Raw genomic sequence first — 19,564 nt, 5'->3', positions numbered from 1 at the left:
TAGGGAACACAAGATTTTTCTACTATCTATCCCAGGTCCTGTGTGAAGGAGTTGACGCTTTCTTTACCTAGCTAGCAGCTACCTATGGAGTTAGTTCAGTATCTATAGGCCAGACAGTCCTAGTAAGAGGATGAAAGGAAATGATGCAACAGGAGAAGATGAAGTTGCTGAATTTTTGCTTTTAGGCTGTACCTTTCCCCTGAAGACGTCTGCAGAGTTGGGAGCCATTACTTTGCATTATGAATTATATGAGTGCCTGATACCTCTGCTACTGTTTAAAACTACCCAATAGGCTTTTACTAAAAATATCATAGCAAAAAAAACAAATACACTACTTGTAATAGAAAAAACATTTATACAATTTTGTCCAGTCCAGAAAACACTTGTGATTTGTTTGTTTTAGTTCAATGCACTTTAGTGTCAAAAAGTAGTCATTGGTGTTATGCACCTATTCCAGGCACTGTGTCTGAAGTTATGAAGATTTATTTTTTGTACCTGGTTATTCAGTGGTTTACAGTGGGGTTGTGCATTATATTGTATGTTGCTGTTCACTGTGAAATATGATTAAAGTCATTTTTTAAATCTGTTTTGTTTCTTCCTTTTTCATGCTGCTCTACAACTGATATGTGTTCGCAATTAATTCAGATCAACTAAAAATAAAATCATTTCACGTTCTATTTCTGTTCTTCATTGAAATTAAAATCTTATGTTTAAAATTAAAAGTGTATTGGGAATACTCCCCTCCCCCTTGCTTAAAGTTAAAGATAGAACAACAATTGTTTCATCTTTGGACTGGAAAGATGAATGTATTTAACTGGACATAAATGTTTAGAATGGTGATATGTTCTGGCAATAGAATGAATTTATATGGTCCTCATTAAAAGTCCTTTAATTATACATTTCCCCCCTCATTCTTTAGTTATCAACAATGTTTAAATAAATGAGGGTCATGTCCTCCTAAAATATGCCTGTGAATTCATATACTTAAGTGGGAGTTCTATATGTGTATCCGAAAGTGAATTTTGTGTAAGAGGTGAGAGAACAATATACTAACTAGGTGTGATCCATGGGCAGATCTAGGATTTGGAAAAGGAGGGTGCAGATGGTGTGGTGCCGTACCACATATCACATAATGCACATTTTTCACCAGTTAAAAATATCATTAGTAAGTAGAGGCATAGACCTGTTATTCAGTGTAGAACTGTAGCAAAAAAAAATGGACTGGAATGTACATTAATTTGCTAAACCATATAATCTACAGAAACACTAGGCAAAAATAACTAAAAGATACTGTTTCATTAGTCCTGGAGTCATCATAGTTAAAGGTATGTCTGTTTTTCCAGATTCATAAGACAAAATCAAACCTTGAGCATCTGGACAATGCCTCCAATGCGAAAGTGATTTCCACACCTGAGCCAATGTTCACCTGAAGTAAAATGTCCGCACCTGAGCTAATGTAGCTAAAACTGTAGGCAGGCTACAAGCAGCTGTGTAGGGCTGTGAAATGGGAGCTACATTGCTAGGAGCAGCTAGCAGACAACAGTATTGAGGAAGTAAGGATAGCTGGAGTAGTGGAATTAAAGACCATTTAAAAGGAAAGAGGGTTGTTAACACCTGTGGAATGAAGAGTTTCAAAAGGATCAAGCAAATTTATGATGAGCCATTAAGTCAGGTGACTCAGCACTGCTGCCTGAATAGAAGTGCTGTTGTCACTGCTGGGCAGCTGGTTTTAAATTTTGGATAGACCAGGAATCAAGGTGGGGGGAGTGCAAATGCACTACCCTGGATCCACCCCTGGATCCTGGTCTGATCCATACAATAGCTATGCTCATAAATGCCAATGCCATTGAGAGTTTGCAGATTACTTTGAATTAGCCAAGGTTACAGATTCCCTGATTTTTTTTTTCTTGTGAGGCTATATTTTATTATTTTAAAGACACAGTTGTTTAATGTATAACCTAAAAAAACTATTTTAATGCAGCAAATCCAAGAATGTTTTGAAAATAAAGTGACTCAACATGCTGTAGATGATCCTGCTGAGTGCATAAATGTATGTTTTAAATCCCAATTATATTGCAAGCGAAGATTTGAGAGAGCCCTTTCTGGAGGTTATTTTTCTGCATAAATTATAACTCAGTTTGTAGTATTCAGTTCAAATGAGTATGGCTCATCATCATTTCCAGAACTTAAATTTGGTGACAAGCTTGACCTGAAAGGTCTTTTAAGAAGGGAGTTGGTTTTAGATTGTTTCACAGGAATTTATTTTTAAATGAGTAATAAACTGTTTTAGAATGAACAGCTATTATGGAGTGCCTGTTTCACAAGCATTTTAAACTCTTGCCTTTTACAGTGTATTCTACACACAATCAGGAAGGTCTGTAGTTCTCCATATCACCAATACTTTAATTCCCATACAAAGTTATTTCTTGGATCTCAGGAAGTGAAAATGCTTACAGTTGGGTCTGTGAAGTCAAAATTTGCATCTAATAACAATGACTCCTACAGCTAAGATAACTTGCCTCTGAGGTTGAATATTGAGGCTAGATGGCTGCAATGGGTTTTATGTGGGGCTACCCTTGAAGACTGTCCAGAAGCTGCAGCTGGTGCAGAACACAAACATATGTAAGTCACTAGGAATGTGTAACTCCAGTGCTCCAGGGTCTACACTGGCTTCCAATTGTTTTCTGGGTTTTGACTTATAAGACCCAAAGTGGTCTGGGCTCTACGTACCTAAAGGACTGCCTTCTCTCTTATTGGCCCATTGTGATCCCTAAGGTTAGTCAAGAGCAACCTCCTACAAGTACCATGCACATGTCGAGATGACCTGGGAGAAATGCATGGGAGGTCATGTTTGAGAGTCACTCTTTATCCCTGGAACTCTCTTCCTCTTGAGTGTATGGTGCAGTGGTGGAGCAGCATAGTTGTGCAATGAAGCCATGAGGGGAATGGGGAGGACCTACAAAGTGGAGCATGAGTGTGCCGTGCAGTGGCAGGAAGGGCACAGGGACATGGTGCAGTAGTTGCAGGGGGGATACCGGTGCATGGTACAGTGGTACAATGGTGCAGTGCAGCAGTGTGGGGGATGGGGCCATTCATATGGCATGCAGGTTGCGGTTCACCCAGGTGCATCCCACAGGCATGCGGTTCCTGCAGATGCAGCCTGCAGTATGTTTGGTGCCCAGCTGCTTAGAACTTGGACAGCACTGGCGTGTGTGTATAGTAAATACAGTGTGTGTGTGTGTGTGTGTGTGTGTGTGTACATACACACACATGTTTATTTTAAATTAAGTTCTGCAGCTTTCATCCAGTACAAATAAACCACGAGACTATTAATTGGATAAGCTCACAAGATAAAATGCTGTTCCAATAGGCCATGATTTTTTTGGCAGTGAGAAAAGACCATTCAGACTCCAAATTTTATTTATTGACTTATTGCGAGATTTTACTGAAGCTAATAAAATGCATGCTCTTCATTCTTCCTTTTCATCTCCATGTGTGATGGTGTAGCAGAAAGACTTGTAATCTAAGTTGCCTGCAGCATCAATAGGGGAAGATTGGAACATCTGATCAATCTACATATCAGTGACAGAAAAGAATAGTAATGAAGTTTTTTTCCCCCAAAGCTATGTTTTAGTGCTTCCAAATTAAAATCCATCATGAAAATTAAAAATCTGCAGGCACATTCTCATTCTTGCATCTAAATTAGTCCAAAAAGTTAATAGGGGCCATTTAACAGGCTTAGTGGGCTTGTAAGCATTAAGTCTTTGTAGTGTAGGGGTGGGCAAAATACAGCCCGTGGGCTGCATCCAGCCTGCCAGGCCATTCTATCTGGCCTGTGGGGGCTTCTGAAAAATTTAGGGGCTCCGCACAATGACCGGGGGGGGCGCAGCAACTGCCAAGGGGCAGGGCTACCCATGCAGCCCTCAACAGCTCACCAAAACTCGTTAAGTGGCCCTCCACCCAAAATAACTGCCCACCCCTGCTGTAGTGTGAATGTTTTGAAAAATGAGTGAGTGGCAATTCATATAAGTATTAAGTAAACCAGTTAAAAGTTCCCTAAATCCCAAGGGTATGTCAGATTTTCTTCCTGTAAAATTGATTAATGATTTCAGAACACACTTTTCTCTCTCCAAAAGAAGTATACTTTAAACCTGTATAACAATAGTTTTGCTACTTTCCTACAAAATAATTATTGTTACACACTAACATGCATGTGGGTACATGCATAAGCATACAAACCTCTTCAGCTGTGAACTTGTCAGCCTGTGACATCATTAGGCGTTTCAGGCTAGTAACAGACATGGAGAGAAAGTTAGTTGGGCAATTGATGACTTTCCTACAGAGTAATGATAGCAAAGATACCATGTTGCCTTGCATACAACACACCCCAAATTTAACATGCACTTTGTATTTGAAAGGCAAAATTAAGAAAAAAAAACCCTTTCCTTGGGTAACAAAGTGACTGAACAGCAGCAGTTGGGGAACCAAGTATGCTCATTGTTTTACTTCCTGTGGATCAGTTTAGATTTCACTTTTAGTTTCACTCAGTAAGCAGCAGATACTGCTTTTACCATGTTTCTCTCATATAATGTACACTCCAAAAAGGTGTGTTGTATGCAAGGAAATGTGGTACTTCTAAACCATCATACTTTTTAACATTTCCTATGCATAACTTTTAAGTTAACAACAGGGGAAATGTTATAAGCATTTCTGTTTACTCAGTAATTTGTTTGTCCTTGTAGCTGGCTATTTCCCACTGGACAACACCTGCAAACTGTTTAGTTGTGTGTTTTAGCTCTGCAAGATTCCCTTTGAGAGGTCAGTGATTTTCCTTCAGAAAAAGTTCAGGACACGATGCTTACTACATGGATATTGTGGCTTCACCAAAATGTGATTTACTACTGAATCAATTAAGATATTGCAGTTCTGTAAAGTGATTTAAACCAGGTTTGTATTGGTTTAACTATGTGCCTGTAAATTTACAGGAATAAGTGCTTTGGTAAAACACTTTCATATTCTTATAGCTTCCATAGCAAGATACTACACAAATTAAATTAGATTTGGTTTTTAATTCAATTTAATTGGTGCCAAATAGTGGGCAGGGGCAAGACATGATCAACTGGCAACATGCCGTGTGGAGAAGAAATGGTGCTACTACATCTGGTTAAAAACCAAAAGGGGAAAGCAACCCTGAGGAAGCCAAGTGATTACACCTTCCAGAAGTGAGGAGGACGGTGGGGGAAAGCCTGGATCAGGGAGAGGGTTGGAATGTGGTGTTCAGGGTGTGGAAAAGAAGAGAGACTGAATTACTTGTCTCTGCTTTACACTATTAACCCCACTATCAATACAAAACATTACAGGGAAGAATAATTTAAAATACAGACAACAAGCAGATAAAAATAGTTAAAAATCCAGTTCAAGACCAGGAATACATTGGGCTATATTCTGAATCGGGGTAGGCAATGTTTTTTTGGCCAAAGTGCCGAAAAACACCACAGTGCCTACCTTGGAAGGTGCCAGAGTGCTGGCATGCCAGAAAAACAAAATAAGGGCAGGGGGTACGTGGCAGGATGCCCTGCTTGTGCTCCTTGCACTCTACCCAAAGCACCTGTCCCCCAGCCCTGCTGCCCCCCAGCCCTGCTGCCCTGTTCCCCCCACTCAAAGCCCCTATCCCCCAGGCCTACTGCCCCTTGCCCCTTACCCAAAGCCCCTGCCCCCCAGCCTGGGCTCTCTGGCTATCAACAGCTACCCCATCTCTGGGTAGCTGCTGGAGCCCGGGCTGCTCCCAGCAGGGTTTGCAGCATCCCAGCTGCCTGCTGGGAGCAGCTACCTAGAGCCGGGGCTGGCTGCAGCTGGGAGGCTCCAAACAGCTGCGCTGGGGTCCGGGGCCCTGGCATCAGCTCTGTACCAGCGCATGCACCCGCACCTTAGAGCAGGCAGTGGGGGAGGGGCCTGAGGCAGCACAACCCTGGTCTCTCCCCAGCTCCCAGCACAGAGCTCATAACTGGGCTCCAGAGCCCGGTGCTGCTGTTTGTAGCCAGCCTGGGCTCTGGGCAGCTGCAGCAAGCAGGCTGCAAACAGCTGCGTTGGGCTCCACATCTCAAACATCAGCTCCATGCTGGCAGCGACTGTGTGTGCACCTTGGGGCAGGCTTCACTGCCCTGCTGTCTGCCCTGAGGTGCGCATGCAGTCGCCGCCAGCATGGAGCTGGTGCCAGAGCTGTGGATCCCAGTGCATCTGTTTGCAGCCTGCCCGGTGCTTGCTGCAGCTGCCCAGAGCCCAGGCAGGCTACAAGCAGCTGCACTGGGCTCCGGAGCCCAGTAACCAACTCTGTGCCAGGAGCAGGGGAGAGACCAGGGTTGCGCTGCCTCAGGTCCCTCTCCCACTGCCCACTCCAAGGTGCGGGTGCACACACTGATACAGAGCTGATCCCGGAGCCCGGTGCAGCTGTTTGCAGCCTCCTGGCGCCCTGGCTCGGGGTAGCTGCTGCCAGCCGGGAGCTCAGGCTGCTCCCAGCAGGAAGCTGGGACACTGCAAGCCCTGCTGGGAGCAGCCCAGACTCCGTCACTGGCAGCAGCTACCCAGAGCCAGGGCTGGCCGTGGTGTGCCAAGCAAAATGGCCTCCCGTTCCATGCTCGGGGGTTGCTGACCCCTGTTCTAAATAATAGGTTTTAGTGCCTACTGGGAAATCATGAAGAAGTAAGGATGCCCCAGAAAATTCATTAATATGGTTCAACAGTTCCACGACAACATGATGGCATGTGTCCTTATGAATGGTGAATGCTCTGACCCCTTTCCAGTCACAAATGATGTCAAGCAGGGCTGTGTGCTGTGTGCTCACACCTACCCACTTCAGCATGTTATTCTCTGTCATGCTGCTGGATGCCCTCCAAGATGATGACTTTGCATGGCAGGGCACCTTTGGGAGCATGGGAGCTCCCAAGAAATGCAAGGCCAGTTACCTCCCCAATGAAAGGCAGGTCAGGGTGCCTTACCAACCCCCAACCCCACATCCCTGGTGGTGTTCTAGCAAACAGGGGGAGCCCAGTGCTTGGTTAAGGAGCCCTGAGGCAGAGCTCAGGCTGGAGGAGGGACCTGGAGGTCACACCCAGGTTACAGAGGAAGGCCTGGTACCGTGAGTCAGACCCTGAGTGAGAGGGGTGATGAACAGAGTGGCTCTATGAGTGTGGGTAAGTAAGGAGGCCCACTGGGAGCATAGTGGCTCGAGGAGGGGCTAGGCGTGAAATAGACCTACAGTCGTGCAATCGCTCAGTCAGTGCTCAGGTGAGGATAGCTGAAGATATCCAACAGACTGCACTGGGGCTGACCAAGGTGAGGAGAGCTAAGCCAGATGAGATCAAGCAGCATGAGTGTGGCCCCTGAGAGAGGGCAGTATGAAAGAGGCTGGGTGAGAGCCAGCGGAGTGAGTGGGACCCCAGTGAGAGAGGGGTGGTATGTGAGTAACCCTTCAGGGCTGTAGAAAAGAGCTACAACTGTGTGCCCAGTTTGATCTGGCCATAGGCCGGAGAAGTAATGCCAAAGTAACATCTGTGAGGCATGGGACCCATGCAGGGAAGGTTGGAGCAGGGATTAGACCTTTGTCAGCAGGGCAAGTAATGGGTAGCCTCCTGCCTTAGTAACAACTCTCATATTTTTCCATCAAGGCATGGCAGAAGAGCAAAGTGGGTATTTACCCCAGAAGCAGGGTGGCCGGCGAAGACCTGATGAGGAGGCCACCCTGTTACACCTTGGTATGGATATCAGGTACCATTTTGACGGAGACATCTTCAATCTGTGCAGGCTTGAGCAAGCCAGACAGTCACACAAGTTTTATCAGCTGCATCTAAGCACAGGCCATTAGCTTCCAGAGAGTTAGTTATACAACAATCCTTGCACTCAGTAAATTTATCAAAATATAGTCATTTGGAAAAAATATAAACTTAATGAGCTTGGACATAAAAAATATGTTGATTAATTCTTCAGCTGTCTACCATCAAATGACAAACATTATTCTGTTAAAGATTTGATAATTAAAGACAGAAATAAACTTACTAGTCTTTGTTAATGTGTCCTTTGCCATCTGGATCAAACATTTTGAATGCATTTAATATAACCTCTTCAGCATCAGTACCTGCAGAAAAATTGTATATCACTAGATGCATTTATATGCACCATGATAAACACTGGTGCAGTCTGTGCCAGAGTCAGCTGCTCCTGGGTACAGTGTCTACATGTGCACTCAAAACCACAGCAGTTTAAACCAGGGTGGAGCAGCCCCAGGCTGGCAGAGGGCTGGGGGGAGTCAGCCCCGAGCTCTGGGTGGCAGTGTCAGGTGGTGGAAGGGTTGGCTGGGGCACAAGAGTGCTAAAGTGCAGGGCTAGATACACCATGTATGGTTGGTGGAGTTAAGTACTCCACTGTAAGATAGTACTGTTCCCAACAGTGCTATCTTATGTCAGAGTTAGTTAATTTATTGCACCCTAATACCGGCACACATGTAGATTGTGATACTTTAGGAGCTAATTAGTCAAATCCACAGTAAAGTGTACATGTAGATGCACGCAGTGTGACTCAGCTGATAACACTTTCACATGATCCAGAAATCCACTGGTTGAAGTCTTTCACAAGAATATTATTCGTGCTCAAAACTAAGGCAGATCTTTGATGTTCAAAGTACTATCTTTGTATGTTACTGCATTTGAAAACAATAAAAAGGAGTATTATGGGGGGGAAATGAAGGAACAGGTTCTGATTCTATTAAATTAGTGTTTGGAGTGGAAATCTTTTTCTTAAAAAATGTGGGAACAGCTCTTCCTAAACAGTAGGTGTGTATACATTGTCAGATATTAAATGGAGATCGCTTTTCTATTGCTTTTTTTGGCTGTTACAGGATAAATTCATGTGTGATCCTTCCAGAAAAAAAGAAGGGAAATTCTGTGTACTGGTCAATATGACTTCAGGCAATTATAGCAAGCTTTGAAGACCTTACTTATCTGAACCCCATGGGACCATCCCTTACTTATGTATGCTAAATGTTCATATATATGAAACATCCAGAACATAATATAGTATCAAAAAGAGAGAGCAAGATAAACAAAAAACCTGATGATGATGTGTTTTCAAAACCTGGTACAAAAGGACTTGTATCTGTGTATGCACATGCACATTCATTTCCTTGTACGTCTAGTGACCAGGTCAGGAAACTGTATAATCTGGGTGTTCATAGAGAGGTGTTCATATACAGACAAGTTTAAACTTACCACTTAATTTTTCACCAAACAGGTTCAAAAACATTGTGAAATTAATAGGTCCAGTAGCTTCTTTAAGCATGGATTCTAGCTCATCATCTTTTACATTTATTTTACCTAAAATAAAAGTAAAGCTTTTTTACTGCACAGAAATATGTATTGTTGGGATTCACAATAGATAAATCACCTAAATCCAGCTCTAGACATCTGTACCAACATGAGGTAATAGAATTTTTAGTTCTTTCCAGACTGCTTCCCATTTGTTTTGTTTTGTAATGGTCTATGGTTCTTAAACAAAAATCCTATCTTTAAGTGAGTTTTATTACTATAGCACTTCTAATATTAAATCATACATGGACAAATTTAAGAATACACATGAGTTTGGCTTCTAAATTGGCTTCTGGGGAAAAAATCCAGAAAGATCCTAGGAGACTCCAAGATGAACATTAGTCGGCAGTGTGACGAAGCCATCAAAAAAGCCAATGGCACTTTATCGTGCATCAGCAGATGCATGACAAATAGGTCCAAGGAGGTGATACTTCCCCTCTATCGGGCGCTGGTCAGACCGCAGTTGGAGTACTGCGTGCAATTCTGGGCACCACACTTCAAGAAGGATGCGGATAACCTGGAGAGGGTCCAGAGAAGGGCCACTCGTATGGTTAAGGGCCTACAGACCAAGCCCTACGAAGAGACTAGAGAAACTGGACCTTTTCAGCCTCCGCAAGAGAAGGTTGAGAGGTGACCTTGTGGCTGCCTATAAGTTCATCACAGGGGCACAGAAGGGAATTGGTGAGTATTTATTCACCAAGGCGCCCCCGGGGGTTACAAGAAATAATGGCCACAAGCTAGCAGAGAGCAGATTTAGATTGGACATTAGGAAGAACTTCTTCACAGTTAGAGTGGCCAAGGTCTGGAACGGGCTCCCAAGGGAGGTGGTGCTCTCCCCTACCCTGGGGGGCTTCAAGAGGAGGTTAGATGAGTATCTAGCTGGGGTCATCTAGACCCAGCACTCTCTCCTGCCTATGCAGGGGGTCAGACTCGATGATCTATTGAGGTCCCTTCCGACCCTAACATCTATGAATCTATGAATCTATGAATCTGTCACAAAAGGGATATACATCTATGGCTGCACAAAGGAATCGGTACCCATGGTCTGTGCTCTGTTACATTTGCTTACCCAGAGAAGCGTAGGTGTCTTTCAAGTCTTCTTTATCTATGAATCCATCTCTGTTCTGGTCAATTAATGTGAAAGCCTGGGGGGAAAAAAGAGTAAATGCATACAGAACATATTGCAGAGTCATAGAAAAATAGGGATGGAAGGGATCTCAGGAGGGCATCTAATCCCAACCTCTCATCAAAGCAGGATCATTACTCTCTCTAAACTAGTGGTTCTCAACCATGGTGCTGTGGTACCCTGGGGTGCCACCAGATCCCTGAAAAGGGTGCCTTGAGGTGGGAGGAGACCAGTAGATAAGTGCAGACTCAGGCTTGTCCCTGCTTGGCTGATCCCCAACCCTGACTGCATGGCCTCTCTGGAGGAGGTAAGCAATGTAATATATAAATTCGTTTTTTGACATTTGGTGCCACTTGATTCACAAATGTTATGGAGGGGTGCCTTGTGTCCAAAAAGAAAACCACTGCTGTCAACCACACCAGCCAACTGTTTAACTTGCTCTTAAAGACTTTCAGTGACAGACTTCCACAAACTTATTTAGCTTCTCCTCAGGCCATATATAATTCTTGCGTGCCCACACCCACATCAGGGTCTGGAATGGTCCTGGGATCGATAATCAGCTGACTGCCAGACCTGGCCTGAAGTTGGCAGGGAGCTGCCAAAGGGTTTCCATCTCTGGGATTTTAAACCAGGACTGCTGAAAATGGGGATTTTAAGTGCCCAGCAAGGGAAGCCCTTTGGTTCACCCCACCAGAAGCCCTCTCACCCCTCGTGCCTGGTTAGAACTGCTGGGTGTGGGGTTTTGACCTTCAGCCAACTCAAGTCCCCAGTGCAGCCCCAGGGCAATCAGCTGATTGCCAGCCCTGGCTCAACTTGCTCTGCAGAGAGCAACCAGGATTATGCTCCCAGGATCCCTCTGCAATGGCAAGTAGTAATTGCATTATTTGGATCTGATCCCCAATCTCAAAATTGTGCCTACTGCCATGCATGTGTGGGGATTGTTGGGATCAGGAATCAGATCCCATTGTGTCATTACATCAACATGTCCCAGGGGCCTAAGGCATAATAACTAGGGCTGTGCGAAGCTTTGGGTGCTAATTCAATTCAGAGGAGATTTGGCACGATTTGGTGGCCGAATCTCCAAATCCAAATCAAATCAGGGGACCGATTAAAAGGTCCAAATCAATTCAAAGGTCTTGGAATAGATTTGGAAAAGATTCAGAGAGCTTCAGCAGTTTGGCCAGTACCTGCTGGCTGCAGCAGGGAGCTGGACCTGGACTCCATGCTGGTAAGTAGGGGGTGGGTGAGGTGGGGGAATGGAAGAGGGAGGAGGGGACCATGAGGGGACCCCTGCCAGGCCCCATCCCCTGCCTGCTCTCCCAGTCCCCTGAGCCCTCCCTGACTTCTGCCCGCTCACCCAGCCCCCGTCCATAGCTGCCCTGCCCGGCCCCAGCTCCCAGTTCTTTAAAAAAAAGCCCCCACATGCTTGGTGCTGCCAGGTGGGGGGTGGCAATCCCCACTGCCCCCCACTGCCGCACGCTGCATGGGGGGCTCTGCCACGAACCCCCCAACTCCTGCCCACTCTCCCAGCCTGCCCCCCCCTTTGGCTGCCCTGCCTGCCCCAGCTCCTGGACCTTTAAAAAAAAAAAGCCCCTGCCTCACCTGCTGCTGCAGCAGCCTCGGGGCTTCTGGGGGCTCATGGAAGAGCCCTCCACACAGTACGGGGCAGTGGGGGGCAGCAGGGATCACCCTCCTGCCAGGCAGAAGGCGGTGAGTCCAGCGTTTTTGGTTTTTTAAAGGACCAGGAGCTGGGGCAGGCAGAGCAACCATGGTGGGGGGGGGTGGTGGAGGTCAGGGGACTCATGGCAGAGTCCGTGCACGTGGCCTGGGGCAATGGGGGGCAGTGGGGATTGCCCCCCACCAGGCAGGAGCCAGTTAGTGGGGGCTTTTTTTTTCTCAAAAAGCCAGAAACTGGGCCAGATTGGGCAGCCATTGAGAGTGGGCAGGGGATGGGGTCTGCATGATTCAGAGATTTGGCTGATTTGGCAGCAGCTGACTGTCCAAATCAGATTCAGCCGAATTGATTCAGGACAGTGATTCAAATCACCAAATCGAATCACTGTCCCCCAAATCAGCCGAATCTAAATCCGAAGCAAATACTAGCCGCTTTGCACAGGCCTAATAATAACAGAACAATTTCAGAGAATTTCTGTCCTCTGGTTTTCTAGTGGAGAAGGCAAAATAATTCCTGACCAAAACATACATACAGTGCAGAAGTCAAATTAAATATCACATCATAATACATGAACACTTAATTTGGCAGAAACAGACAAAGAACATTCAACCATTATATAGAGAAATTAATCTCATACAGCTTCATCTTCTGAAACCAAAACTCTAAGGCAGCTTATGAATGTACTTTATCTAATGAGCTGGAACAGAAATCCATTTCTGAACATGTACAAGGTTTGAGAAGTTAAGTCCAAGTTGTGCCCATCCCAATTTCTATGTAAACAGCCATTTTGTTCTGGCTTTATATATTGTCTTACTTCCTTGAATTCTTGGATCTGGGTCTGCTCAAAGTTTGAGAAAACATTGGAAGAAGCTCTCTGGGCACGTTTGGCACCACCTTCCTTCTTCTTTGTTTTTCTGCTAGCCTGAAGAAGAGAGAAAAGATGTTAACCTACTCTCTGAAAGCACAATAACATTGTCCACTCCATTCTTTACCTTGACTTTCTCAAATGCACTACGCCTCCCAGAAATCAGCAAGAGGAATAGTAAATTTGGCAGGGGTGGGGGGAGGGGGTGTTCTAGTTTCAACCTCTTGGTTAGGGATGTATGACTCTTAAACATTCAGACTTCTGATCTACTTCAAAATCCCTGCAAACTTAGGGTGATATTCTGTTACTATTTGGTGGTCTAGACTCTATTTCCATTCAGTCAGTTAGGGCATTAGACCTTGTAGCTATTTGGATGACCAAATGGAAACCAAATGTCATCCTTAGATAACCAAATGTCACCCCCTAAAGGCCTTCCTAAGACTGTCAACTAATAAATGCCTTGGTGCAGTGTGGACCAATCTTTCCGGCAGGCATGAGACAAGTTAACCCGCACCCTTCCCAAGTACCCCTCTGATCCCTTTCTCTGACCTGATCTGCTGCTCAGCTTTCAGCTCCCTATCCTGTGCTCCCTGCCTGATCTGATGCTCTGGTTTCTCCTAACTGCCACTGTGCTGCCTGTGCGACACACAAAGGCTGCTGTGGCACTTGTGGCACCCATGCTACAAGGTTAACCACCCCACCTTGATGGAAACTTGGTTTCCCACCAAGGTTAACTTACCATCTTCACTGGAGAACGTGGCTATAGCTGGCTGTCTTGAAGAATCTTACCTTATAAAGTGCCTCTCATGGGGAGGGCAGGGCTCATCTTTGCAATTTGAATGTCTCAGAGGACATATCAAACTTCTTAAGCACTTCTGACTCTCAAATTATGCCCCATAAATGGACAGGCTTGTGAGATACTCACTGATCTCTAGAGACTAAACAACTGTTATTTATATTTAAAATCTCCTAGAGTAATTTGCTGTCTAGATTTCTTTTGATGAGCAAAGATCGTGACAGCAGCACATTGGGATGTTACCATAAATGGCATAGAATAGCACCTGCAGCCAGTAATTTCTCTGGATTTTCAGTATTGTACATGCCTCTTTACTGCAGACGTATGAAATTTAAAAATCATTATCTCGGAAAAATGTTAACTTTTTGTCACTTTTCTTAGCTTTTGAATAGTTTCTTTACAGGCCACCTGTTTTAGTATCTGTGGGTGCTGCCAGAAACATAATCATGTCATATATAATTCTTTTAGCTACTACTTATTTTTAAAGAAGGATTTGAATATTTTTTATATTACCACAGGATGATGGGTAAAGCTAAGTTTTCAGTTTAACAGTGCATACACACACCATTTTTACTATGGAGGAAATGTACTTTACTGCTCTGGGTAAAATTACCCCTTAGAAACTGAAGCGTAACTGTCCCCCAGTATAAGTAACATCAGCAAACTGATTGTGGGTCTGTTCCCCTAATCCAGGGGTTGGCAACCTATGGACAGTGGGCTGGATCCAGCCCACAGTGCAACAGGATCTGGCTTGCAGAACTGGGGCTTCGGCTGCATTTGGTGGCAAGGGCTTTGCTGCTCACACCACACCATAATACATTGTAGGGTTGCCAATTCTCCATGACTGGTTGGGAGTCTACTGGAATTTGCATCAATTTCCCAGTGACTATTGAAAGCAACCTGGGAGACTGATATTGTGAACAGGTTGAACAGTAAATGATTAGAGTTGCACTAATACATTGGTCCCGTATCGGATTAGCACCAATATAAGGAAAATTGATAGTATCGGCAATTGGTTTTCTTTGGCTGATGTGGCCGATAAATGCCCTGTGCAAACACACAGCTGCAGCACAACAGGTAGGCAGCCAGGAGTGCAGCCTGGCAGCTTGGAGAGTGGTAAGTCTGTTGTGAGGAAAGGGGCAAGGGGCAAGGATCAAGGCCCCAGCAGTGAGGGAGGGAGTAGGGCTAGGGCTGGGGCAGAGGCAGGTGCTGCACAGCCGGGACGGGGCAGGGGACAGAGCTGCGAGCAGCTCTTCTGGGGAACGTGGGGAGGGGGTGGTGGCTTCCGCTGCTGCATGCACCCTGAGAAGGCATGGGCAGGGCCGTCCCTGCAGGGGGCCAGTCAGGGTGACCGCCCCAGGCCCTGTGCTTTGGGGGACCTGCAGAGCTGGGAGAACCAGTGGCGGTGCAGAGCTGGGTGGAGTGGCAGCTCTGCGTCCAGCCGCTTGCTACCCCCCTGCCCCCGACACTGCTGCCAATGGTGGCAGTAGCTTATTCGGGTCTGGAGCCTGTGGGAGCAGAGTGGGGGCAGGGCCCCACCTTGACTGATTTGCCCTGGGTCCCACATGCTGCTTGAGTCAGTTCTAGGCATGGGGGGCATGTACCCCAAGATGTGTGCAGGGCGAAGGCGGGCTGCCGCTGTGGGCTGGGGCTGGGGGCAATGCCAGGTTCTTCCCAGGGGGGGCGATGGGCTGGGGCTGCACTCAGGGTAGGCAGAGGCAGTGGTGCTTAGAGGGGGGCTATGGGAAATTTTGGGGTGTCTGCATTTTGGAAAAAAAAATCTCCCAGAATAGCTTCAGTCAGAGTTGGCTACCCTAGCTGGGTAGCAGGGAGCCTTCCCATTATTTCACAGGGAAAAGCAGTGGCAGGGAAAGGCTGTGCTGCTGACTGATGTCCTTAGTCAGTTTCATCCCTGGGCAGCCCCTTGCTCAGTGTAAAATGGCTCCCCCATCAACCAGCAGCCAGGGACTCTAATAACACATACTGCAGGTAACCAGCTTGGGAGAGATGTCTGGCTTGGAAAACCAGCAGTTTCATAGATTTCATAGACATTTGGTCTGGAAGGGACCTCCTAAGATCACTGGATCCAGCACCCTGCCCAAGGGGCAGGAAGTCAGCTAGGGTCAAAAGATCCCAGCAAGATAAGCATCCAACTGTTTCTTAAAAGTGTCCAGAGTAGGTGCTTGCACCACAGTAAAGTTAGTCCTTATGTCCAGCTTAAAACGGCCTTGCAGGAGTTTGTGACCATTGGTCCTTGTCATTCCATGGGGTTATTCCAGATGTTTACATAAGAGTTTTTACCCAAGTTTTTGTTCCTTCTGCTACTTAGCTCTGCTGCTTCTACTTCTCTCACATAGACCTGAGGAAGGCTACTTTGATACCAGAAAGCTTGCCTATGTCTATCCCAACCATGCAGTTAGTCCAATAAAAGATATCACCCACAAGTATTCTTGTCTCTAATGTTAACTATTTGATTCCTGAGCATTTTAGTTGATGGTGTGGCCAAGGGATAGGAATTTTATGATTTGAAAGTGAGAAATAAAAGTGTCATAACTGACTGAATTAGATATTTCAGAACTGATTAATACACTTTTTCTGTTTTAATTAACTCAACCCAGTATGAAATTCCCTATAGATAAGGACCTACTCAAATCACGATTTTGTGATTTTCATGGAAAACAGCGGTTTCTGCAATTTTACAGAATTGCTGGGAAAAAAACTTACCAAAAATAAAATGCTAGCTCCACAGTAGAAGTCAGTGGCCACTGTGGCCAAGCCTCATAGCCCACTTGAGGGGGAAAGCCACTGGCATGAAGGGGAGCAGACAGGGTGGTGGCCGCTTCCTCTGCCACTGATTGGCTGAGAGGGCTGCCTTTCATGCAGCCCCACCCCTTTCTGTTAATCAGCAGCAAGGGGCAGGGTTGCGCAAAGGGCAGCCCTCTCTTCTAACCAGTGACAAGGGGCAGAGCTACATGGAAAGGCAGCCCTCTTGGCCAATCAGCAGTGAGGGGTGGGATGACTGGGGCCCCTTGGTCAATCAGCAGTGGGGGAGGGAAAGGAGCACCACAATAAGCCTGTGAAAATGGTGGCCTGCACCGTGATCTGCTCACAAAATTGCATGTCTACCACAACAATTTGGGTAGATCCCTACCTATAGAATATCAGTTAGTAGAATTAATTTTTATGTGATATTATTATAAAATGTTTTTCCTAGTAACCTCTGGAAAGCAAGACAGCACATGCATGCGAAGATCAAAAAAGTGAGGTGAATAATTAAACGACTGGATTGAAAGTTATCAACATTATGATGTTCTAGAGAAAATGTAGGAATGCCTGCTGAATCCAGACCTGCAGGGGATTCAAGGTAAAGGGACATTTAGGCCACTGGCATACAATTAACATTATCACATGATGAGATCTGCTCCTCAGTCCTAACAACTGCATGTCTTGTCATGTCTTGCCACATGTGCATGGCAGGATGCACAATTTTTAGAACTGGGGACAGATCCCAATCATTCAACTGCTATCAGACTTGGTGATGCTCCTGGGCACAGGGGATCAAAGGCTCCCAGGAAGGAGAAGCCACAGCATTTAAATCCTACATCTGGGCTGGTGAGACTGCTGGGTACAGAGGAGGTGTGGAATTTTAAATTGCTTGGTGGTGGTGAGCCTCTTAGCAACCCCTGCCAAGAGTCTGCAGGGCAGCCCTGCACCCAGTTTTAGATCCAGTCTATTGTCAAGTACTGGCACCAGAGAGCCCCAAGGTGTGAACATACGCCACATGTTCAGTTCAAGGCGTACAAACCAGCCATAAAAATGTTCCAATCTATGTGTAGAATATCTTTATGGCTGTTTTCCCATTTGATATAGCATGTTAATAGCCACAAGTGACATGTTAATCACACCATAAATGTGACAGGTGCCAGGGCCCTTAGCTTCTGGATCCCAGTTGGGTTTCAGGGGATAGGTTGGTGCTAAGCTACTCAGTTATGTGAATGATCTGAAATAGAGCTCTAGGTGCTTAGAAAACTACCTCCAAACAGGTGGTAGCTGTGTGGCTTTTGGTGGTGGGGGTGGGGCTTAGTTTTGGACTTGGGCGTCTCAATTTCACCCAAGTACTTAACTGGATCTACTGCATACTTTATACTACCAATACACATAAATGAGCACACACTAGTTACAAAATGTCCTTATTCAAGAATCCGATGTGAGGGAGGCTTTTGTTGTTACCTCCCATATTAGTTTAAACAAATACTTGTAAATTTTAGAGTGACCATTTGACCTTTAGTGAGGTACAGATTCAAGGTTACCTAGAGAAAGAAGCTTTGGGTTCTGTACACTTTGCTGAAAGATATAGAAAATTCTAATTGACAGGACTTTGCTAATACTGGTGAGAAGGAATAATTAGTTTTATTGACTTCCAATACCTTGCACAAAAGATACAAAAATGATAGGAGTGCACCAATAGAAATTTTGGGCGCTGAGAGCTGATTTTTAAGGAGGCATATCAGCCAGTACCAGTCCGATTTCTGATACAGTATGGAGAGCTGCGTGCAGCTGGTAAGTCTGTTGTGGTGGAAGGGGAGGGAGGAGGGAAGGGGCATGGTTGGGGATCAAGGCCCCTGTGGGGAGGGAGGAGTGGGGCTGGGGCTGGGGTAGGGGCTGGGGCAGGTGCTGCCCAGCCAGGGCAGGGCAGGGGACGGGATGGAGCCACAGCTCATCCAGGGAGCATGACTCTTACCACTGCATGCACCCCAGGAGTGCAGGGTGGGGATGGGGCGTCTGTCCCAGGATCTGCACGGGGTGAAGTGGGCTGCAGTTGCGGGCTAGGGCTGCACCAGACTGTGCTTGGTGTGGGCAGCAGCACCTCTGGGAAGGGACTGGGAGGGTGGGGCTGCAGCCACCCCAAAATTTGCCATAGCCCCTCATCCCAGCGCCGCCACCACCTGCCCTGAGTACAGGCCCAGCCCAAGTCCCTCCTTTCCCCCATGTGCCAGGGCACACCCCACCCCGTGCTCTCCTGGGGTGCATGCAGTGGCAAGAGCAGCCCATCCCCTGCACCCCTTGAATGAGCTGTGGCTCTGTCCCCTGCCCCACCCAGCCCAGGCAGCACCTGCCTCAGCCCCTGCCCCACTCCCTCCCTCACCATGGGGGCCTTGATCTGCTCCCCTACACCCCTTCCCTCCCCCCTCCCCTTCCACCACAACAGACTTACCAGCTGCACGTTGCTCTCCAAGCTGCCGGACTGTTCCCCTTGCTGCCTATGTGCTGCGGCTGCACTCATGCACAGGCATTTATCATCCAAATTATCAGCCACATCAGGCTGATTTCCGATACACTCAATTTTCTTTATATTGGTGCTAATTCAATATTGGACCTATGTATCAGTGCACCTCTAAAACATGACTCTATCAGTAATCTAAAGAAGGCAAAGAAAAATGCCTAAGTACAATTTAAAATATAATGCATAATGCAATTACAGCACATATTAGAATATTTTGAAATGAAGGGGAATTAGTTTGTAGATATAAACTTGCAGGGTGTTTGCATACTTTTTGTGTAGCTATGTGAGCATTTCAGCTAGGATTACAGGATAAAGCTTTTTTAAGAAAATCAAATAGAAATCAATCAAAGTTAATGCCAGGCATTTTATTTCCATCTGTTTTTAAATAGCATACATTATAATGGAATTGTACAAGGAACTATATATATATAGTGAAGTGATTTTGAAAGACTTGTTTCACAT

General features: G+C 45.9%; 1 protein-coding gene across 1 annotated transcript; it reads right to left on the bottom strand.

The window, feature by feature from the left end:
* Positions 1 to 3,402: 3,402 nt before the first annotated feature.
* MYL5 (myosin light chain 5) lies at positions 3,403 to 13,890 on the bottom strand. Its single transcript, XM_006019669.2, has 7 exons — positions 13,762 to 13,890; positions 12,972 to 13,079; positions 10,426 to 10,501; positions 9,261 to 9,365; positions 8,053 to 8,131; positions 4,240 to 4,288; positions 3,403 to 3,572 (listed from the first exon to the last, which is right to left on the bottom strand). The coding sequence occupies exons 1-7, from the start codon at positions 13,762 to 13,764 to the stop codon at positions 3,471 to 3,473; spliced, it is 522 nt and encodes a 173-aa protein (XP_006019731.1). The 5' UTR covers positions 13,765 to 13,890; the 3' UTR covers positions 3,403 to 3,470.
* Positions 13,891 to 19,564: the final 5,674 nt, after the last annotated feature.

The sequence above is a fragment of the Alligator sinensis genome, unplaced genomic scaffold, assembly GCF_000455745.1.
Source record: "Alligator sinensis unplaced genomic scaffold, ASM45574v1 scaffold607_1, whole genome shotgun sequence".
Lineage (NCBI taxonomy): Eukaryota > Metazoa > Chordata > Crocodylia > Alligatoridae > Alligator > Alligator sinensis.
This window is presented reverse-complemented; position numbering and strand designations above follow the sequence as displayed.